Source organism: Peromyscus leucopus, chromosome 19, assembly GCF_004664715.2.
Source record: "Peromyscus leucopus breed LL Stock chromosome 19, UCI_PerLeu_2.1, whole genome shotgun sequence".
NCBI lineage: Eukaryota > Metazoa > Chordata > Mammalia > Rodentia > Cricetidae > Peromyscus > Peromyscus leucopus.
In genome coordinates this window covers 52,742,783-52,766,926 of record NC_051079.1, presented here as the reverse complement: position 1 = coordinate 52,766,926, position 24,144 = coordinate 52,742,783, and the positions used below count along the sequence as shown (strand labels likewise).

Here is a 24,144-nt window from a genome sequence, read left to right as displayed (position 1 = left end):
TCTTGTGAGCTTGTTCTATGTGCACATTCATATACATGACTGATAATTCTTTCTCTTAAGTTGCCCGGTACCTAGCAGGTTTTCATCTCCACAGCTTGTCCTCCTCCACAAAAGAAGTGCATGTAAACACTACACACCAGACATACACAGACTATTACACTGACACACCTAACTTCTCTACACACCCACACTCACCGCAGACTCAGCCATCAGCGTGAGCACACCGTCTGATTATAATAGTATAGGTCCATGTGCCCCGCTCCTGGGACCAAAGAAGACAATCACATCGTCCCGCTTGGTCTCAATCCAACTCTATAACCTATATCGGTTGTGTTTTTTTTCAATCTACGTAAAGGACACACGAAACCTTCTATTTTCTAAGCATGCTATGCAAAGGCAGTTGCGAGATGTACTAGCGTACGATCTGAGGCATACGACGAAGACACAGTGGGTAGTATCACAGAGTTTATCAAGCTTCCCTTTGTGGTTTTCCTCTATAGAAAGGCTCTGCTGTGCTCGTGTCGAGCTGAGAATGCACAATAGTTAGAGTAGTGTGATATGTTAAGGACTAGCATCCTCGATACGAAAGAACATACAGGTTGAGTACCAGATATAGCCCCTCTAGTTGACATTGTCCTCCTCCGAACCCGAAGCTGCCAAAAGACACACAACCGGGGAAGATTGTCTCGAAGGCTGCTCCTCCCTTCTCTCGCGTTCCTACTACCACTCCCTGTCTCTCTTTGTCAGATACAGCAAAAATTCAGCCACCCAGGATCCAGGCAGGGCTCAGCCACAAAGGGTCAGCCCCTATGAGTGTTCAACACAACAGAAATACCAACTCAATTTAAACAGATACGGCCAGAACGTTGTATTAGCAGCCTGGCGCTCAGACCAATACGTGTGCATAGGTCACAGATTCAGAAGCTTTCCTTCTAAGCTTTATAGTTGATGATGGTTCAACCACTTGGTTTGAAATAAACTCTGCGGTAAACGCGACACCTAATTAGTAACATTATATAGCGGATCTCACATTGATTGTCTCACATCCTTTACTTAAAATATGTGTCGGACCTAGCTGCTTATAGAAAACACAATGAGGAAGTTTTCTAGTGTGTGTCGTCTCCTTTACATATTCTCAATTATTCTATGACAAAGAGCGAGCAAAGTGCTACTATGTCTTTGACCTATTGTTATCGCAAAACTACTGGTCCTGAGGTGAGTGTAGTTTTCAATGGGGATATCATGTACTAAATATGCACCAAAGCCCTAGTTTAATTCTCCAGCAGGAAGAAGGAAGAGGATGACTCTCTCTCGTCTAATGCCAGATAGCTCAACGTAGGAGAGATAGGAAGAGACACGTATGACGAGTGTCATTCTGATCTCCTTCAGTCATTCTTAGCTCTTATTACGGTCAACTTAAGATGACTAGTGTAATCACTGACGTTACGCTCAAGCCAGTCAAGCCTTAGTTATTATGAAGAAACTACAGACCACAGGGACGCCCTTAACCTGGTTCTGTTTGACAAGCCAAGGACACAGAAATTTACCACCAGACATCTGTCTTGTGCTCGTGAGACACGTCATGTATGTGAGGCTATTCCTCTCTTTCTCTCTGCACCTTATGGGCTCCTACTGGGAGCAAGCTTAGCTCTAATTCCATCTCAGCCTTGATGACAGTGCAAAGTACCACTCTGCCGATTATACACAATATTTTCTCGTCACCCAGACCCTCTATGCGTTCGTCATCCACTGGAGAGTGGTTAGACTGTATCTCTCCCTACTCCAGATCGAATGGCTCCTCTTAGGGCCAGCAAGGGGGCTCATCTATGGTCCCATGATGCATGGTAGGCTCTTCATTGAGCGAGCTTCTCCGAAATACTCTCTCTAGTACGGCGTTACTCTTAGATTGTGATGAGTCATCATAGCACACAGGAAAGGAGCGCCAGTGTTATGCAATTTTTGGTTCACGCGTATGGGGTTAGGCTCATTTGTTGATGCATTGGCTTTTTTGGCATCTTGGGAGAAACAGTGCTACACACCTCGACGAGCTTGACATCGATGTTGGGTAAAAGAGCAGCAAGCTAGATATAACGGGGAGAAGACCATACAGTGCATTTGTTAGTATAACAACAGGATAACCACCTTTTCATAGACTTAACACATAGGAATCTCGGGCCTGTTTCTGGAGGTGTTTGGACTCGCGACATGTTTTAGTAACCTCCCTAGGTTGTGCACTCTTCATGTGCCCCAGGACTGCCCCCAACTTATATGAATTGAGGATGACCTTATTTTTATCTCTTCTCTCACCCTGCGTCCTATCACTTAAAACCTCAACAGGGCTTCGTAGATTACAGGTGTGTACAGTCCTCTCAATGCGTTGTATCGTCTTGGCTTATTTTAAGGTCAACTTACACAGCTAGAGTCATTGGAAGGAGGGGGCCTCTGTTGACAGAATTGCTTTCCATAAGAGTTCGGAGCATATAAGGGACACACACTCTGTAGGACATTTTCTATATTAGCCAATCCTCTGAAAGTGCCGGAGAGGGCGATCTCCTCTGTCAGCACTTGTGTGCCCATTGGTATGGTCCATCTCCCGGGCGCTGGTGCCCTGGGTGTTCTATATTGCAAAGATTGTGCAAGGGTTGGGCAAAGTTTGGTCTTCTCTGATACTGTTAAACCACGAGCAAGTCAGAAAAGCAGCGTCCTCCTCCATGGCACTCTATGCATCAGCTCCTGTCTTACAGAAACCCTCCCTGTTTGGACTTGTGCTGCGTGCCTGGTCCTCTCCTTTCAATGTATTGTATGGTGAGAACAGTAATATGGAAGCATAAGCCAAGAACTAATGTGTCTCCTCGCCGGCATACCTTAATGTGGTGTATCTGTTCATGGTGTGTTCAGTCACTCAAGAGCCCAGACAGTTGACCATGATACGTGCGAACGGTCGAAGGTTGTCTGGGGATGGTTCTCCTCCCCATTCACCTCCATCCATTGATAGTTTGTCACAAGGCAGACTTCTCTCCTCATTGTTGCTCCCAGTTACGGTCCTAATATTAGACCACTCAAGGGCTGCCCTGCCCATATCCTTTTAATCCTGCTGAATCAGTATATTCTGGGCTGGAGTCCAGGCATAAGTTTTGTTATGATTTATTAATTTATAATTCGCTCAAGAGTGGATAGAATAGGTATAAAAATGCTTGTCTACCATTACTCTGCACATGTGCTAAGTTTGACTAAAACATGTGCGTTGAGTACGTCTTGAGAACCAATCAGGGGCTCATCCCAGTCTTCCTCACATTAGTTGGATTATTACTTATTTAGCGACTCTCGAGTAGAATGCCACAATCTCTTACTGCCGAGATTTATAGCTGTGGTAAAGTCATATTGGTGAGTGGGTAGATTATGTTATTGAGACGCGCAACCTCTGGATGAATATGTTAACACTTGAGACCAATTTCCATTAGATCTTAATCAATCTTCGAGGTGAACAACAACCCTTCTTATTTACATCTGCCCAGTGGAGGTATGGATAGCTAGTACTATGGGTATTTTAGTTAAGATAACCTGATATTTAGAATATAGTCTTTGTTAATCTGTCGATGCATACTCAACCAACCGACACACAGCACACAAAGACATCACATCTCGTGGTCTCCCTGAAGGTATGACCTAAAAAAGCAGTATGTCCTATAAATATGAGTCTCTCAATTATGTGGTAGAGACTGTTTAACACTCAACCACTTGTATCTAACATAGTTCAGAGTGATCATGATTAGTGTATACCTCTTCTTAAAAAAGATTCAACACAAAGTGAGAACACGTACACTGGAGGTGTATGTGGCCAGTGTGGTAAAACATTTGTTGTGCAAGTGTGTAAGCCTGGACCCAGTGAAACCTGTGGTCCTCTCAAAGCCTCTGACATAGTGAGCTAGGCAGAGGCCAGATATATGCCCAATGTCTAACCCAGTGCGTTCTGCAGAAGGAGCGGTGTTGGTTGTTTGGATATCCAGCGTCGTTCTGCCTTGGAAGCCTGCAGGGATGCAAGCCTAGCTCTCTCTGTGAGCTCTGTGTTTACGAATTATAAGAGACCCTGTTGTGTCTCGATGACAATGTGCCAATGAGCAGAGAGAAGACCAACAGCTTCAGATTCACTCACTCTGACCTCTACGAATTCCCTTGTACTACACACATATCCATTTGCACTACCTATTCAAATTTAAGAATGAACAAAATCATATTGTATATTGTATAGTGTCTTCTCTCAGCGTGAGAAGCTCGAAGGCTTCTCATAATATGGAATTTTCTAGAGTATTAACATACTGTGCTTTGAGACCTCGACATTATATTCGATAATTCGGACATTTCACCGACCCCTTTCCGATCAGTATTCGAGACGCCTGCAGGTTATCTGATGACTCAATCATGTCCGAGTGTGTCTTTGATCAAGACATCTTCTTGCTCACACGCGCTACAGCTCTTCCTGGACTCTGTTAACATTCGTACTCCTGGTCGTGTACCATGCTTGTGGATGCGCGCTTGAGAGTGTCTCAGTCCACCTCAGGATAGAATCAAGAATAGTGTGGCATGTACACACTGTGTGTGCTGTGAAGACCTCTGAAAGCTCCAACCCAACCCCGCAACATAGTCTGAAACAACTACTCTGGCCCTGTGTTCAACGTGAAAAGGCGTCCAATCACCTCCTAACAGAGTCACTCCCTTGTTACGTGGGAAGAGCTCACCTAGAGGAAGACAGATGTGTGGCTAAAAACCCAAACTATTCGCTGATAATACAAATGTACCTTGTTTTGGAAGAACTGATGCTTGATGTATTTCTCCTAATAATCACTGTTTTATACAATCATTCGACACTCAAAGTATCGACAAGTGATTACATTTACTTTAGCTTTCGAATGATGCTATTCATTAATACATAATAAAAGTATTTCCGCAATTTTCTCGATATCCCTCAGCTTTGAGTAATATTGACAGACACAAGCACATTTAACCAAAAGTCTTTGATCTCTCTCGAGTCATTGCCCACAGTGCGTGTGAGTAGCGTCTCTCAAGATCGGGTGCTATCTCACATCCTCCTACCTATATGAGTGAGCAATGTCCTTGGGGGCTCACTCACAAACCCCACGAAATCATCATACAATATTTTAGTGCATAATTTATGTATCATACTTTCACTTTTAAGAATAGGAAATGATTAATGTATACGAAAGGACTTACGCGATGAAAGTCATTGAGCATCTCCTCCCTCAAAACGGCAGAAGATGGCCATTGCTTCTCTCAGCTAAAGGGAGGAACGAAGGATGGAACTTGATGTACTGTTCAGGAATTCCCTTCTTTCGTAACTCTCTGATTTTAGTGAAATCACTGCATTTTGTGTCCTCTCCGATTGGCGCTTTCTCTCTCTCTCAGAGCAAACTCCAAGCTCCTATTTCCGCTCGACTCAAGCGTGGCTCAATCATACTAGCTTAATCTTTCAGCTACAGGCTACCACGGTGACAATAATTCCTGTCCTTTGAGGCTACCTCTCTCTCTCCACCTTCAGTAGACTGGGCATTGTTTTCCTGTGTGTCTGGGAAACTTGGGCGTGTGTGATAGAAATATTGTAGATCGCACCCATCTCCTTGGCTCATCTCAGCATTTAACACAATGCCAGGTATCAACAACACAGTGTTATACCCTACAGGTTTTATTTGTCTCTAACAGTGACAGGAGGAAAGAAAGGCAGAAACACATTAGAATAGACAATAAGCTTCATTTACAAAACAAGAGCGTTATCTCTCTAATTCAAACCACCTTCAAACTTTTCTAATCTGGGAGAGTAGGACAGGTCTGTACTTGTAGCGCATTTCATCGTGACTTAAGGCTCTCATTCATGAAGTCCAAAAGCGAGCTCCACTGGGTGCTAATCTAATCTCAACTGGTACATGTATTCTTGTGTCCCTTACTCATTATGGGAAAATTACTTAACTCGTTTGCACTCCCCATAAATATCTACACATAGTCGATACAAACTCTCACATACAGAAGCATTTAGATACCAGAGCTCAGATACTGGTCATTGTGTCCCGAATGACATATCGTCTCCCTGTGTACTTCGTAGTGGGTGCTTTGAAAGATGGTGACATGGCCATCAAGATGCATTTCACCTCGATATCGAACTATCGACACATAACTCTAAATCTCAGGGTCCTTATTAATCTCTTTCTATGGGAATTGGTTTTATAAGCCTTAGTCCAATTCCTTCCTCTCCCTCAATGAATGGAGAGAGGATCGCTGGTAAGAAGTATTTACCTCTCAATGTGAAAAATACCCTGGGGTAAACCTAGTGCTAAGCCTGGCTATCAATATGTATTTTATTAATATAGAGTCTCAACATTCAGCCACAGTGGGACAATCCGGAAGTTAGTATTCCTTTTTACGATTATGACTGTGATTCTTTTTTAATATTTTATCTCCTTTTCCAATGTTTTCTCGGAAATATAAATCATGTTCTTTTATTAGGTCTTTTCCCTTTTGGATGCGAGAGTATGTACATTTTTATGACTAGACTAGAGTGGCTATTCAGTTTGTACAGCTCATCCTGGCCTCAGGCCGGGGGCATCTCCAGTATTAGTGTGCTGTGCTTGACCAACCTGGTTTCCCCTGGGTCTAAGTAATCAATTTAGCTGATCTCATCTCTCAAGTGGTCTGGTGTGTTATACTACTCAAAATGCACTCTGCTATATACTTTACAGTTCTCTCCACACTTGGCCATAGCAGGCTACCTCAGTGAGATCTTTCTGTTGTGCCGAATGTGTGACAGCGTTCAATGGTCTTTAATATTTATTTCCCTGGGGATTCCTGCCATATGCTTTTTTCATTTTGATGACATGGCACGGTAGAACCCAATTAAGCCTCCAGAGACAGATTTCCCAGGATATGTCACTAGAAAAGGCCTCTGGATGAAGGCGCAACATGATGAAGATAGGTATATCAGTTGAACCGCTCCAAAGTCAGCTGTTCCTCGATAGAGCCATTTCATGGTGGCCAGTCAGTCCTCCCCGGGCTGTTCTGACCCTTAGCAGACAACTGGGAAGACCCTTTGTCCAGGGAGTGCCTCAGGACACGTTTGGTAATGATGTTCTTTTATGAGTTTCGATTCATCCTCTTCATTTCACCCTGTCGGTGTGTGAAAAAACTCATGGATATGTTGGCTGGAGAGAGCTGATGTCCCCAACTAATGAGGAAAGAATTTCGAGTGTAGACTGCGGTGGTGGCCAAGCATCTAGAATGATCCTATGCTTTGAAAACATTATGCTAGCGTCCAATCTAGAAATGGTGACCTCTCAAATTCAGTATGTTGATATTTCGAGAAAATTAGATTATTCTACATCTCTAATTTGTTTTAGTGATGACCTTATTGGCAGGTTTTGTCTTCCATGCATGTCTCGTACCATGAGGCGGTTAGCTCTAAACTGACAGATGCCCCTGTGCATATTCTGCGCGTGATGCGTCTGCTTCATGTCAAGAAGAGCTCATCAGATCTATCCTGGACGACTGGAGTGTTCTGTACGCTACACACGTATGTATATCGCCTAGTCGTACGGAAAGCGAGTCCCGAGAAACTTGGCCTCTGGTTATAGAGCGACTTATCCGTAATTGCTGCTGAGCCGTTCTCTCGTAACCCTTGATATATTTAGCGTTCACATTCTAAATAGAGTCTCTCAGAATGCCCTCCCCCTCCGTTTTTGACTGTTGTTTGATACAGGGTCTTACTTTATAGTCCAGTGTGGCTTTGAACATGCTGCCGCCCGTTATTTCAGCCTTCCCGTGTTAGAGTTACAGGTGTAAGCCATCACACCTGTCAAGTTGTCAGGGTGTTTAGGCACACACTGGGGAAACTAAAGGATGCTTCCACATTCTTGAAGACTACTCCGGCAATGAGTTTTCTGCTTGATGAAGCCCCTCACGCTCTTCCAGACCTGAACAAGTTTGTGAAATAGACTGCTGCCCTGTGCTTATCTCCCCAAGCTGTTATTCAAGGCAGAGTGTAGGGCCTGGCCAAGATCAACCCATCTAGAAGCTGGTTAGCATCTAAACAAGGCATCCCTGAAGTTGTAACTGAATAGGTGAGTGAACACTACCCCCAAACTCCCATGATTGAAGGCTTATGAACCTAAGTGGGGCAAGAAGGTGAAGGGTTCCCTCCGGATGAGGAAGGACTCGGAAACTACATACAGTGTCAGAACTACCTCTATCGAACTGTCTGCCTAACCCCTCCTGAGTTAGATAACTGTACGTATTCTACACAGAAAACAGTCGGTGAAAGTCTAAGCGTTCCGTCCAAGTCCAGGCCAGACCCACAGCCCTTGCCTCCTGAAAATATGACTTCTGAGTTGGATAAGGCACAGCGCAAGATAAGCAAGATCCTCTGCGGCCAAACGGACTCAGTAAGAATGCACCTTGTGCAAGCGTCCCAAGCCTGTACTGGGCTGCCAGGTCTTCGGAAGGATCCCAGCAGGGGATGAGTCAGTGTGGCTTGCCAGATGCAGGCTCCATGTGGCTCCAGTCAACAGAGGAAAGAGACTCAGGGGTACTGTCTCTCCCGGAACAGGGAGTGCAAGCTCAGTCTGATTCAGAGTTCTCCCTTGTTGGGCCAAAGCAGGCCACCTGGCTTGATCCATGTGAGTCAAGGTGACATGTGGACACAGGTTTCCAGCCAGTGGAGCTCATGGCTGTGAGTTAGACTTTTTAGTCACATTAAGGAGGAAATGGCACCAACCGTCCTACATACAACCCATTGTGGTGGTGTTATAGTTTCTTGACAAGAAATACTACTTCTTGGAGGGAGGAAATGGGAGGGGACATGATAGTTATAGTCTCAAAAAGTAAAACTTTTTTTTTTTTTTTCAGTTATGTGCTTTCTTGGTATGGTTCTTAAAAAGAGCTACTGTGTGAGAACGTTGAGGTAGAATGCTTTTATTACCTGTGTAGAATGTCTCTCACACACAATGCTCTTTGAAATGCAGGAGAACTAGAGCTAACTTAAACAGCAAGATATATATAATAAATATATATATATAAATATAATATAAAATATATATATATTTCTCAGTATTTCCAGAGCTGGCCATCTTCTTAAACACCAAGACGTGACAAATGTCGGTGAACAAACTCTCACTTACCTGTCTGTCTCCTCCTAGCTGTACCAGAGCGACGCCGCTGTTTATCAAGTCTCTGCAAGAAGCTGCGTGGGGATGATCTGCTGTTCGGCATCCGTCGAGGTCCAGCGTCTGCAGGAACGTCAGTGTCTCCTGACCCAGGAGGAGGCAGGGATGCACCTGGCAAACGTGAAACAGAGCTACGTGAAGAAGAGAGCGTAAATCACTCGGACGAGAAATGGAGCCCTTGTAAGGAAGAAGAAAGTATGGCCCCGGGGGCTTGCATGCCAGCTGGTTCCTCCCCCCACGAATTCAACCACTCATGTTCACCCCAGATAGCGGCCAATTACGACTCTGGTGCTTCCAATTCTGAGAATCCTGTAGATGTTAAAGAGACAAGACGGGAGCCTTACAATTCAAATAACACGCAAGAAAATTCCTTGCATGCAAATAACACTACCGGAAACCAAGATGTATACCAGCACAGGACAGGGCACGGCACTGTCCCAGAGTTACTTGGTGATGGCCTACGTAGCGAAGGGTCTAATGAGAAGAGTGTCTCCCCGAGTCATCAAAACCCCAAAGCACAGAAATACATCAGTTTCAGCCTTCCGCTGCCGGAGGCTACCCCGTGTCCTTACCCAGGTGACAGCACCTCCTTCATCATGCAGCCAGCCCACAGGTTTCCAGCGAGGACTCTGACAGTGACTATGAACTTTGCCCAGAGATAACCCTAACCTACACGGAGGAGTTTTCAGATGATGACCTGGAGTATTTGGAATGTTCCGATGTTATGACGGATTACTCTAATGCCGTCTGGCAAAGGAGCCTGCTGGGGACTGACCGAGTTTTTTTATTAGAAAGCGATGACGAAGAGATGGAATTCAATGAGTGTGGCCTGGGTGGGCGTGAGCCTCTCCTTAGTGAAATGGGTCGTGGGCCTCAGGTGTCGGGTGACATGGGGCCTAGGAATGCCACCACTGGCTTGTGTAGTTATCACTCACAACCCCGGGAAGTGGGGGTCAGGAGCAGTGGAACCTCCAGGCACAGTCCCTTACCCCGGCATGCAGCAATGACTCTCACTCTGGGACCTCACCAGGATGGAACAGCTAAAATGACTGAACCGGGGAGGGCTCCGCTCCCTACTGCTTCCGAGGCTGTTGAAAATGATTGTCCAGGAATTCGGGGAGAAACCAGAGACAAGCCTGAAGCAGCAGAGGAATTCTCCGGTGACAGTCTGCAAACCATGGATAAAGGCAGAAGGCAGAGGTGAAGCCCTTGTCTGGGAGGTTAGACAAGTCAGAGGTGAAGCAAGGTCTGAAAAGCCTGGCTGGGGAAAGATCCGAGGAAAAGCACCCAGGCAGCAGGAAAACTGCCCCGAGACTCACCAGGGCGAGGCGGCCCGGAGTGAAGGCTAATGCCAAGAAGCAGCTGCTGAAAGACAGTGCCCCCAAAGGCACGCTTGATCCGCTCCCCAAGGAACCGACTAGGCACCCCTTAACCGGGAGCTATGGACAAGAGACCACACACACCGAGGCAGGAGCTCCTGGCTGGAATTCCCACTTCCATGCAGAACTGTGTATTCCGCTTCCTGCAGAGCAAGGCTCCAAAACCCCTGGACCACCAGTGGACCCACTTCCGAAAGAAGGGGACACATGCTTTGAGGGAGAAGCGGAATTGCTTAATACATTATCTGAAGCAAGCCAGATTTCAGACCAGACTGATCATCTTCAGGTAAGACCTGTTTTGTTTTGTTTTGTTTTGTTTTCACACTGCAAGAGGAAAGGTAGTGTGTGTGTGTGTGTGTGTGTGTGTGTGTGTGTGTGTGTGTGTGTGTTCGTCACTTCACACTCATAATTCTTGTACTATAATGTTAATCAAAATAAATATCCCAGTGCCGTCGGGGTGCTTGTGGATGACAGCTCTGTTTCGGCAGCTAGGAAGGAAATCTGGCTTTGAAAAAAGGCCCAGATAAACCCCGAGCCATGCTAATTATAGCAGAAGAGTGATAGGGTAAGAGCACTAATGGGATTCTGGACAGCTGGAAAAAGAAACCTGAGATTTTGCCGACTGCATGTGTTTTACTAGGGCAGTGTTCGCTATTCTGAAAGTTTCTCAAGTCAGTGTTCAAGGGGGAACCTTTGGAGGGAGGGGGAGCCCATTCATTCGGGTCATTTTTTTCAGGAACACTTTGAAAATGGTAGACTTTGGTCAGATACATAATGCAAGGGGCAGGCTCTCGGTGGGACTGGAAAAGCGTACAGGATCCACTCGCCACACTGGAGGAAGCAGGCAAAGCTGATCTTGCTGCGCGATGCAAGGCTTCTGATTGGGTGTTTGCCTTACTTTGCTTTTCCTTAGACCACAAAGTATAAAAGAGGCCAAGAAAATGCCAAAAAGAAAAAGTATTATCCCTTAATAATGGTTTGGGTATGATTTTCAGTTCTGATTTGAAAGAGACGGGATTATAGAAATACTTAATGCTTATAGAGTATTATGTTTCATATACTTGTATTTTTAATTATGTAGTTTTATAACAGTTTTGGACTGATGGTATACTATGGTCAAGATTTGGATTTTGGAAACAAATGTCTTTAGAAATGTCTGTATGTCTGTATGTGTGTTTGTATCCATGTATCCATCCATCTATCTATTTCATCCATCCATCCATCCATCCATCACCCATTCATCTATCATAATTATTACTATTATTACCAATTTATTATACTTCTTATTATTCCCGAACTTGTAGAGACACTGATACTTCTTGCTCCCTGGGAATCTATATCAGGAATCTGGTATTATTTTTCATAGAAGACTAAGCACTCCAAAGAAATAGTCCTAATGCGAATTAACTGAACTCAATGCGAGGAAATATATAAACCCGCGCTCTGGATTCTAAAGCTTCCTGTCATAAAATAGCCAAAGTACAAATGGCGGACCTGAGCTCTAGATGAGCCAGTCGCTCTGTTCTGCTGGTGAAATTTGGCCAGGTGAGGCCACCTTTTCTCCTTCCCACAGACAAACCAGCTTGGTCCACTGTGTTCCTTAAACATCTCACTGATGGGCTCACACACCATGGCGACCGGTCTCTGCACATGACCGGTGCGTGGAGGAGGTTTGGCTAACGGTTAGTTTGAAGTGTCGGTGTTAACCTTTTCCTGTCACTAAACACAGAACATGTCCCTTTCTAGTCATCAATGCCCTATCTCTTCCAGCTAAGCCCCTTCCTACAGTTGTTTGTGCCGTGAGAAACGTGTCCCCTCAAAGATGACTTTTCCTCTTAGGCATGGGGCAAGACGAGGGGACTCACGTGGGATAAGTGGAAGGGAAGGGGGCAGTTGACAATGTCGGCTTCAGACATCCCTGTGGGGAGGAAGGAAGGAACCCTGCTTTCCTCAGTGTGTGCTCTAACCTGAATTGGAGATGACAGCATCTGCGGCCAGCAAGTTCCCTGGTTTACTGAAAATGCAGCTAAATTAAATGCACAGACCCGGGGACCAAGCCTACCATGGTCCACCTGTCAGAGTTCTCTGAGAATCCCTAGCCACCCCACCTTGACTGCTGTTTTGTTGTGTGATTAGGTGATTAATAAAACCCCTGAACTTTCCTGTTCAGAAAACTGACGGAAGAATTTGCGTTTTCAGCAGGGAGAGGGCCTGTGCCTCCCCTTGCAGGGGTCGGTAGCAGGGCTGATTTTTCACTCAAGGCACAGCTAGAAACCCAAATGGAAGTTGGACATTAAAGAGCAGTCCTAGGCAGCCTGAAGCAAAAGTGGGATGTTTGTGCCAGTGACATTTCTTCTCTTTAGATTAAAGTCAGACGATTTTTCCCTCTGGGATTGGCATATGCAAAAATGCAGATTCTTTTAGCCATGTGAAAAGTTCCTGTTTAGTTACAGGAGATGTCTATATTTCTTACACACTATAAAACATGGCTGAGAGATAGCAAGTGGCTAATTTTTATTGTAAATATGGGAGTCACTGGGAATTATATGAAACCCTGTAGAATATGGTGCAGGGGGAAATGGCTTTTTTCCATAGGTAAGTCCAAAGACAGTTTCAATATTTATTCTGACTCTTGAAGTTTGGGCACCTCAGGATTTTTGAATGATTTAAAACCCTGCCTTAGGATTCATATTAATAGGATTCCCACCCTCGAGTCTAGTCTGATCCACTTACCTCGAGCTGTCCTTTTGTGGGAAGTGACTGGCAGCTTATCTTTTAGCATTTTATCTTCGTCTGTAGATCAGGTTTAGCCTTCTGGGGAACATTGCATGCCTCTAATTGCCTGTGTTACTTTGCAAGGTCCTCTTGCAGAATCCGTCCCGTGTGACACATGAGTCTCCAGGTGTCTCTACTCTCTGTCATTCCCCATGTCTTTCACATTGCAAAGCCATCTTGTCAGGCATTGTCTTGAAATAGTTACTGACCCGGGCTAGGATTGGAAAGCCCCCAGTTTCTCTACATTTATGGAAGGCTCCAAAGCTCCTTCCAGTTTGGGAGTGGAAAAATGGAGAAGGGTACCCCGGGCTAACTTGAATCCTCGTCAAGGAGCACACCGCCAAACTCTTCATCTTGGTTTTGAGCTCATGCTCTTGATCCAAGGCCTGAAAATCTGCCCATCTTAAGTTTCTTTCCCCAGCCACACTGGAGTAAGCTCACCCACGCCGTGAAGGCAGAAGTGTTGTGTGGGCCTCGCTTCACCCCAGAGAGACTTGCATTTCTTTTTGAAATTTTGAGACTCAAATGTACAGTATGGGTGTGTGTAGTCTTGGGTCCCGAGAGGGGGAGATCTTGCTGATGAGGAATTAGCACTAATCATAGAAAGTGAGCCAACTACCATGGTGAAGCCAAATTTGTTTGGTGTATGTTGTATCAAGGGTTAGGCCCCCACTCACCAAGTGAATAAGTAACCACACAGTAGGAGGTTTACTACCTGGTTAGGTAGGGTTCCAGTTTTTATTTTCTTGAGCACATCCTTTTATTATCTCCACATGTGAGACGCTGCTGTCTGTCAACTGTCTACAGAGAGGACGCCCTTCCATGGGCTCTTCTCGCCCTGGGAATGGGTTGATTTATTCTAAAGCCTAGCTGCAAAAACTGTGGGTTGTGACCCCATAATGAATGTGGGGGTCAGGAAAAGTTTAGCCATGGCAAAAGGTCTCTGAACATGCAGCAACCAAAAATTAATTCAAAATCATGTCCATTAGTTACATCATAGACATTAATATAATTACACATATAATATAGACATAATTACATCATATACATTAATACGCCCGGATTCAGGGGTGTTGCTGACTGTAGTGGTCCATGTTGCACTGTGGGATGTTGCTGCAGCACTGGTTCCGGACACACACGGGCAGTTGGTGCTGGGCATGCCATCACACCACACGGCACCAACCAATGCCGCCAAAGCACCTCAGCTCAGGTGGAGGTTATTGTATCTCAAGAACTGTAGCACTCTAACTGTACATAAAACATTTTCTGCTCATATAGAAATCAGAATAAATATGGAAACCAAGACTTTTCATATTTCCCTACTCAAATTTTTCAACATCAGCATATCAAATTGGTTTATCTTTGGATTGTATTGTGCTGTAATGTTTGGTCTTCCTGACTTGAATGTCATTAAAAAAAATCCATGGGGGACTGTGGAGATGGCCCAGTCAGTAAAGTGCTTATTGAATAAGCATGAGGACCGGGATTTGATCTCCAGCACCTGTAAAGGCTGGGGGTGCCTATAATTCCAGCACTGGGGAGGTAGAGACGGAAAGGTCTCTTGGGGCTTGCTGGCCATCTACTACAACTGAAGTCACAAGCTCTAAGCTCCTTGAGAGACTTTCTAAAAATAAAATAAAATATAGGGCTGGGAAGATGGTCTGTAGTTAAGAGCATCTGTTGCTCTTGCAGAGGACCTGAGTTCAAGGTTGCTCACAGCTCCAGTGGGTCCTATGCCTTTGACCTCGGCAGGAATCTGCACTCACATGCACATACCTCCCTCATACACATATTTTAAAAAATTAAAATAAATCTTACATATATTAAGGTAAAGAGTGACTGAAGAAGATACTTGATGTTAGCCTTTGGCCTCCACACATGGGCATGCATACTCCCATCATATGAACACACATGCACACACAAATCCTTAAATAAATTTTAGCTTGAGGTTAGGACAGAATATACAACATTTATTTCCCCCAGGAAGAGCTCTAAAATAATTTTGCCACGTTGTAATACATATTTATGCAAAGTGGTGGTCTCAACATTGACTGGTATAAAATCAAAATGTCTCTTAACTCTGAAAATCATGGAAGATACTTTCTAGCAGTATCAAGTAGTCAACCAAGATTTCATTCCTTAGGGGAAATTAGTCAGGCGTGGCTGTCTCATTAGTATGTAAATTTACTTTTATCTTTAATAAGTGGTAAGATACTTTACTTTATGGTGTATTATCAGTGAATGCCTGGTTTGTGTTCTTATTTTATGTGTCTCTATGTATACCCTGGGATCATACACAATCTCTTGGGCTGAGAGGAGTTGGAGTGAAAAAGGTGTGAGAAGCCCGGTTCTAGAGCTTCCACACTTTGCGCCTGGCCTCCCGTGTGCACACTAGCAGTTGGTGTGCAACTTTGGCCTTTAGCACCTTTGTGGACACATTCCTTGGAGAAGTGGGTCTCTAATTCATGGTAGAAGGGGCCTCATCCCTGGAAGGGGCACAGCTACAGGTGTCCCTTAAGGCGGGAAGAGGCCAATTTGTGGCCCATGGGTGCTCTCATGTCAGGTGGAGGAGTTGTAATTCCTGGAGGTGGGGTTTCTCTGCTAACATGTGGGGTGGGGGTTTCTGTCCTGGTGGGGGTCCTGGTCAGATGCTCCAGCAGTGTTAGTGGTGACAGCAGCCACAGCAGCTGCTACAGTGCCTCTTCCCTGTGGAGTCAAGACCTAATGGGATGGTCCTCCAGCTCCCCAGGTGGGGCCTGCTAATCCAGCAGGAGCCTAGGGGATAGGAACGCCATCTGGTACTCCTCTGCCAGCCACCTTCCCAACCTCAGCAACTGCTACAGTCGCCCCTGAGCAATACCAGTATGGACCCTCCACAGTCATGGATACTAAGTTCTCCCCATGTAGCAACACTCGACCCAAACTCAGTTTCCCTCCCACCCTGGCAGGAGGGAACCCAGCAGTTACAGAGGATCAAATTCATATGCTTGTCTGCTGGTGAAGATGTAGCCATCTTATGGGATACATCTCACCCTATCGTCCACATGCTGCAGCGTTATGCTCCTCTTACCCACAATCATAATCGCCGATCTTTAATACTTAGGGGAGTGCTGTACAGAAAGGTGCAACGTGGGTTCTCTTAGGAATAATGCAAGCCTGGCAGAAACCTCACAAACAATGGATGGGTCCTGTTTGCCTAGAAATCGACAATCTTGATGTTCCAATACTGCCTTAACCACCTCCATGTCTTGACGAGAGCCGTCAGCTCAGTTCTGCCAGGAAATCCGCCACGGAAGCTTGCTGCCGCTGAGAACGTCATGGGACCAGGACTGTCCTCTCTAAGTTGCTTGCTTTCTCCATCTCAGACTTTGATTTCTCCTTTCAGAGAGAGCCACAGCACCCCACCATCATTCTTTGTCCAGTAGCTCCCCACCGCTTACCTGCCTTTCTGCTATCCGTGGTTCCAGTAAGAGAGCATTCGCAAGTGTTAAATTATAAGCCATTCTGAGCCGTGTAATAAAACCTTGCAGCGTCTAGTTTTGCCCCATGTAGCATACGAACCATCCCTCTGTCCAGAGAATCCCTACTGTGTACATCTGCACCCTGTTAATCCCTTAGTAGCTGTCTTGGCCGTCTGACTGCTGGGGTACCACAGTGCTTGTTCAGGTACCTTATTCAATAATGGCCCCTGGCGTATCAGAAGAACGTTGTTGCACTTCCGAAAAGCCAAACAGAGGCCACTCAGTGCTTCCTTGAAGTAGGAAGGAGGAAGCTTCCAACTCGATAAGGAAAGGAAAGGAAACTGCATGCCGAGGTTGCTAAGGCTGGGATAACAACAGATGCCCTGTGAACTTGTGAAGGAGGAACAAGACACTTTCGCTCATTGTGCTTTTGTGCCCCAGACTTCAAAATCACAGCTTTGGAGCACAGTATAACAGAAAAGGCCCTGGAGCATAGGGTTGGTGCTGCCTACAGTTGCAGACCTCCACCAGAGGTCCCAGGATGTGTCTCCCATGAGCAAAGGGGGCACTACTGAGCGGGGTGTGGCCTTGAGCCCCGGATTTGTTCCCTGTCCTACTACTTTCCAACACTGAGAAAAATAATATGAAACTCTCTCCACTTCTGTTTTCTCACGTGTGAAACAAACAGTGATAATATTGCTTCCAAAGTGTCACAAAGGGTCTGGAGGGATGGGATGGCTCAGCAGTTGACAGAGAGCACTTACTGTTCTTCTAGAGGAACAAGGTTCCATTCCCAGGACTCACATCAGATGGTCCACGACCTTCTGTAACCACAGCTTAGGGAATCCAACACCCTTTTCTGGCCTCTTCAGGCTGCAGGTACACATGTGATACACACACACACACACACACACACACACACACACACACATACACATACATATATACATGTATATATATCACACACACATATATATCACACATATATATACCACACACATCTATATATACTCAGACATATACATAAAATAATAAAAATAAAGAAATCTGTTTTTAAAAAGCATTTGTGTATCTCTATAAGTTTGAGACCAGCCTGGTCTACATAGCAAGTTCCAGGCCAGCCAAGGTTACAGGTTTGACACCCTGTCTCAAACAAACAAACAAACAACAACAAAACAAACAAGTGTTTGAAGAATTCAAGATTACTTGGAAAGTGCCCAACACAATTAATAAGTAATGATATTACCACTTTTGTTTTATTATATATCTCCCCTTTTGCTTTTATTCTGAGATTTTGGCAATGCTAAGGATCGAATCTCATGGTTTGCATGTATTAAGCAAGTACTCTACCACTGAACTACATCCCATTCACAATTCATGCCTTACGGAAGACTTCTTGAGGGCTAGATACAGATGTTATTTACTGAAGATTTGTTGTTGTTGTTGTTGTTGTTGTTGTTGTTGACAACTGTATATCCATACAAGAAATGACTCAGAATAGCTCCATCAGAAAGATCTCTTGTGTCTCCTTGGACTGTACCCACATCTCTCCTGCCCTCTCCTCTATTCTTGGGTAACTGCTGATCTGTCTTCCAATTCTAAAATCCTATGGAAATTGATTTAGAAAGTATGTAATATCCCTTTCCCCCCTTAGCACAATTCCCAGGGATTCCAAGTTGTATGTATTGGAAATTCATGCCTTTTCTTGCTAGGTAGTCTCATGTGAGGTTTGTATGTCCCGGAGTTTCTTAATTAATGACTTGCTGGCTAAAGAACATTTGGGTCGATTTCTACTGTTTTGTTGTCATGAATAAAACATTTGTTAAGTTCTTACCTCTGTGAGACCCTCCCTGGGTGCTCTGGTTTCATTCCTGATGCTGTATAAAATACCTTAGCAAAAAGTGACTTAAGAGAAAAAGGGTTTATTCAGTCATGATCCCAGGTCACAGGGAGTCAAACCTAGAGCGGTTAGTCCATCATCACCACAGGCAAGGGCAAATGAGCACGTGCAGCTCACTTGCCGGCTTCCACTCTTCTCCATTTCTCCACTCTCATACAATTCAGCACCCCTTGCCTAAGGAATGATGCTGCCCACAGTGGACTGGGAGGATGGGAAGTTCCAAGGCAGCTTGGGCTGGCTACATAGGAAAGTCAAGAGTGGCCTGAATATATCAGAACCCTATCTCAGGAAGTCCCAACAAAACATCCAAGCCAAAACCAACACAAAATGTTGATAGAGCAGTGATTCCCACCCTGTGGGTCATGACCCTTCATGTGTGTGGGGGTGTCACATGACCCTTTCACAGGGGCTGCCTAAGGCCATTGGAAAGCACAGGTATTTGTATTACAATTCATAACAGCAGCATAACTACAGTTATGAGGTAGTAACAAAAGTAATGTTATGTTGGGGGGTCACCACAACATGAGGAACTGTATTAAAGGGTCACAGCATCAGGAGGGTTAAGAACCATTGTGAAAGAGGCACTGAGACAAGGACCTTGAAGTCTACATAGTGCCGCTCCTACTAAGGAATGGATTTCTGCCTCCCCAGTTGTAATGTGGCAGTGTGTCTTCTGGGCTAAGCAGATTTGAGCTCCTGGAAGGATACGCGACACTTGGTGTTCATCTGAGTTCCGCGCATGTGCCCGGGAGGCGGTACAAGAAGAGGGGCATACGGAAGTCTGAAGTCTGTGTTGACGGACCTGTAGCAGGCAGAGCGCATCGTGAGTCTCTAGCAAATAATTCCAAGGGGCAGTAGGGCAGGAGAAACGAAAGCAGGCCCCCCCCCCCAAACCTTCATGCCGTACAGGCTTCACATTTCGAAGGACAGATGACAAGGGTGAACGGTGGCCCCAGAGCTCCCTGGTGACCATGACGAGAAGGGCAGAGGCTACCCTGGCTCTTCTTTCTCAGCACGCGTGGGGCAGTTGAGCCTCTTGTCAACACCACTCCGAGGCGGAGGCAGAGAGGAACACAAATGTTTGTTTTGTTTTTAATCACAAAGCCAGCTCTGTCACGTCTTCCAAATGCGGTTTCCATTTTCCAAGCCCGGATGGGCGAGATCCCGTTCAGGCTTCCCTGCAGCTACTGTTCTCAGTATCAACAACCATGCAAAACCAGTGCTTGCAGTCTCGTGTCTTTCTGCGTGGTCTGTGGGTCATCTGGTTAGAAGGTCAAGCTTTCCAAGCCCCACGGCTATCCTGCTGAATCGGTTTGCCCTTAAACCCCATTCTCTCGGAGGTTCCAGAAGCCCTGATGGGCAGAACACAACATCTTTCCTAGATTAGAAGGGATTTAAGGAGGCTGGGATGAAGCACAGTGGTACAATGAAATGCTTGCCTAGCATGCTGGAGGCCCTGGCTTCCATCCCCAGCATGACAATAAAAGTGAATGAATGAATGAATGAGTAAATATGTGAAGGCATTTTCCTCACTATCCATGGAATCTCCGGGGAGTTGCCTCCTGTGTTCTGCCACCAGATATTCCTCAGGCCTGCCTTGAGGCTTGGAAATTGAGGGTTTTTACAGCTTTCAGCTGATGCTTTAACCTCCAAGGTGCAGGCGCCGAGGCGTGCTTCAAAACTGTGTGTGGTACCTTTTGATTACAGAGGTCCAAGTTGTACCCCAGAGATTCCGATGTTAGCGCACTAGTCCTGCGGGAGGGCTTGGGCACAGGTGCCCCTTTGGAAGCTCTGCTGACTTAAGATACAACCTGGCAAGAGAGCCTTGAAGCACACATGGAGTGAGACGAGACGTAAGGGTCATCCAGGGGGCGCCAAGATCAATCCTGCTGAGCAGAGAGGTATGGAGACCCAAAGGATAGATGTGCTCACCTCAAGACTTCCCAAAATTTTAGCCATGAAGCATAGCACCAGATTATTTAGTACTACTTTTCTAATGGTGGTAATGGGATTGTTCACCTAAGTATGTCCAGCCAGTGGTCCATGAGACATATGCATTGTGGGACAGCTATAAACGGGGCCCCAAACAAACATGTAAACTTACTTAAAATGTTATGAGATTTTTGCATGTGTGACTTTTTTTTAAGTTCAACTGGGCAGTTAGTTCTTGAATATGAACATTCTCAATAACAATGTTGTATCTCCATGTTAAAAGGTTGGACAAGTCCGGGGCTAAAATGTTTATACCTCAAATTCAGCCAAACTTCATGTTTTCTACACGAGGGCAGGGAAGTAAATTCCTTGTGGGTCATTTGGGAAACAGATCATTTTAAAATCTGAGATGACTGGTTGGCTAGCCGTGGCAGCATAATGATATTATGCCATGGAATGACAGAAAATGCTGGCCACCTTTTAGTGAGAGCAAGCAGAAGGCAGAGAGACCGCGAAAGCAGGAACGGATCTCTGAGCGGCTTAGCTGCACATGCGCTCTTAGAGTCTAGGCCAGCTGCCTACAGTCCAGACCCTGGAACAAATTTCTTGACAGGGACCAGCTAGCTATCATAGCCAAAGTCGGCGAAAGGCTCCTCCACCTTTTGTGTGAGATTCTGTAATTTATTCCTGCTACTCCCTCTGCCTAGCAAGATATTGCATGGGAGCCAGCTGACACCATATTTCGGTAGCCGTATCTCAGAGCACAGCGCACTTTATTTGGTATTACCCAGCACCAAGTCATTACAGAAACATTCCAAAACTCCGGCAAAGAGACCTCTCCGGGGGCCTAAGGAGAGTAAACAAGTTTTCTCTGAGTCTATGGGGGCAGTTTTGAAAAGTGAAGGCCTGGGTCATTGACACCTAGATGCAGGCATCTGTGTCCTACCACAGACCTGCATTTTTAGTGAGTTCCCAGAGTGACTCTTTTTTTTTTTTTTTTTTTAATTTTTCTTTATTAAGACATTTTCTACTCACTCTACACACCACACACAGATCCCACCTCCTCCCTCCTTCCATCCCCAGCCCTCCCTCCCAAGCCACCCCACACCCCCACATCCCCAAATCAAGGTCTCCCATGGGGAGTCAGCAGAGCCCAGCACACTGAGCCTAGGCAGGGATCCATCCCTGGTGCATGCCCAGAATGACTCTTGCGGGCCGTTCAGTTTGGAAGCCATGCTCTTAATTAGGCAAATTCAGAGTGGCTACTGCAATCTGGGGTATTTCTGTAAAAATTTACCCAGTGTGGAAACAACGGGAAGAGCAGGGCTTGTAAAGCTTAATCCTTCACCCTTGGAGGAACAAGAGCCCCTCACGACTGCAGCTTTTCTCCCCTTCCTAGCCTTAAGTGAGACATGTTCTTCACCTGTCCGTGCAACTCAAATAAACAGACACTGTAACTAATCCAGAACAGGTGTATCATTCGCAGCTGAGTTTTATTTTGAGGAGTAGGGCAACAGGGATTCAGCTGGCAGCGGGGGAAGCTGGTGAGGGGAAGGTCCCCATAATTCATCCCCCACCGCTGCTTTGGGTTGAATGAGCTTTGAGGATCCCCATAATTCATCCCCCACCGCTGCCTTTGGTTGAATGAGCTTTGAGGATACCCATAATTCATCCCCCACTGCTGCCTTTGGTTGGATGGACTTTGAGGGTCCCCATAATTCATTCCCCACCACTGTCTTTGGTTGGAGCTGGACGCCAGAAACAAGCTTTATTGGCTTGTTTGGGGTGTTCCTATGACTGTAGATGAGCTTGCATCTCTGAAATAAGATGGGGAAAAGGACACTAAATTAACCAATCACAAATTGAGATAAGTGATAAAGCTGTGGTCATCAAAACAGTGAAGCTAGTAGCCACCAAAACATAAACAGATGAGTCAAAATGAATAGAGGTTCAACCACCACATTGAAAATGGGTTTACAATAAAAACAGTCTTTCTGATTTTAGGAAATATCAACATATTCAATGCTAACAACTAGGTACCATATAGGAAAATATCAATATCTCCCAGTAGCCCTCAAAGAGTTTATAATGGGTCTCTTGGTTAAACATTAAAAAAAAAAAAATCCTATAAACTAATGGGGAAAACATTAGAAACTATTCTTATGACCGTAAGAGAAATAAAATATATTTGTAAACAAAGAATTTTTTAAATGATGTAAAAATTGATAATTTTGAATATATCAAGATTTAGCTATAAATACCACAGTTTGTTTTAAATAAAGGAAAGTCACCATTGGAAGAAATTTGGAAAGTAACTGTACTAAAGATCAGTTTGCTAAGATAGGCATGGTGGCTCACACCTTTAATGCCAGCACTTGGGAGGCAGAGGCAGGTGGATTTCAGTGAGTTCGAGGCCAGCCTGCTCTACAGAGTGGAGTTCCAAGACAGCCAAGGCTACATAGAGAAACCCTGTCTCAAAAAAAAAAAAAAAAAAACAAAAAAAAAAACCAACCAAATAAATAAATAATAAAATTAAATTGAAAAGATCAATTTGCAAAATATATAAAAATATGTATAATAGCTGAATGTAGTTTCTTGGAGGCCAAGGCAGCAGAATTGGGAATTCAAAGACAGTCTGGGCTACAGAGTGTTCAAGGCCAGCCTGGGTGACTTAGACCCGACATCACGAACTGTACAAACTATGAAGAGGGCTGGGGCTCTTGCCTAGTGTGTGCAGGTCCTGGGATCAATCTACAGTATTTCTGAAAAAACAAAAAATCCAACCCCCTACACCCCTAAAAAAACAAAACCCCAAACCTTCCAACTTATAAGACACCAAACAATAGAAAATGTTAAAAAAGATAAATAAATGGGCTGTTTATAGAGGGAACGGATTATCTGTAAGCAGGAGAAGATACGGTGCTTCCTGGCAACTGGGAAGACACAAACTTTAAAAAAATACTATCTTTTACTCATCAGATAAAATAAACTAGAAATTCAGGGGCTAAAGAGATGGCTCACTAGTTAAGAGCATTTACTGTTCTTCCAGGGGATGAGGTTTCAGTTCCTAGCACCCACGTTGGGTGGCTTACAACTCATGCTCCAGGGGATCTGACACCCTCTTCTGGCCTCTGCATACATGTGGAATACACACACACACACACACACACACACACAGACAGAGAGAGAGAGAGAGAGAGAGAGAGAGAGAGAGAGAGAGAGAGAGAGAGAGGCAGAGACAGAGACAGAGACAGAGACAGAGATAAAGACCATTTTTTAAAATCTCAAAGAATGATACCATCAAGTTGAGATTATGGGGATGTGGATCTATTGCCAACAGGTGTGTAGTTGGATGATGATTTTTAAGGGTGAGAGGACTGTTACCCATGACGGGGCAGTTTCACTTCCCAATATCTACTCTTAAGCAAAGCATCCACACTCACCTGCAGCGTCGGTAACATACAGGTGCTATGAAA

At 45.0% G+C, this 24,144-nt stretch overlaps 1 protein-coding gene across 1 annotated transcript in view; it reads left to right on the top strand.

Moving 5' to 3' along the window:
- Nucleotides 1-24,144, top strand: part of Alpk2 (alpha kinase 2) — a 159,550-nt gene that overhangs the window by 58,766 nt on the left and 76,640 nt on the right. Inside the window, 1 exon segment of the mRNA XM_037197175.1 lies at nt 10,416-10,886. Coding sequence (XP_037053070.1) covers nt 10,416-10,886 — 471 coding nt within the window.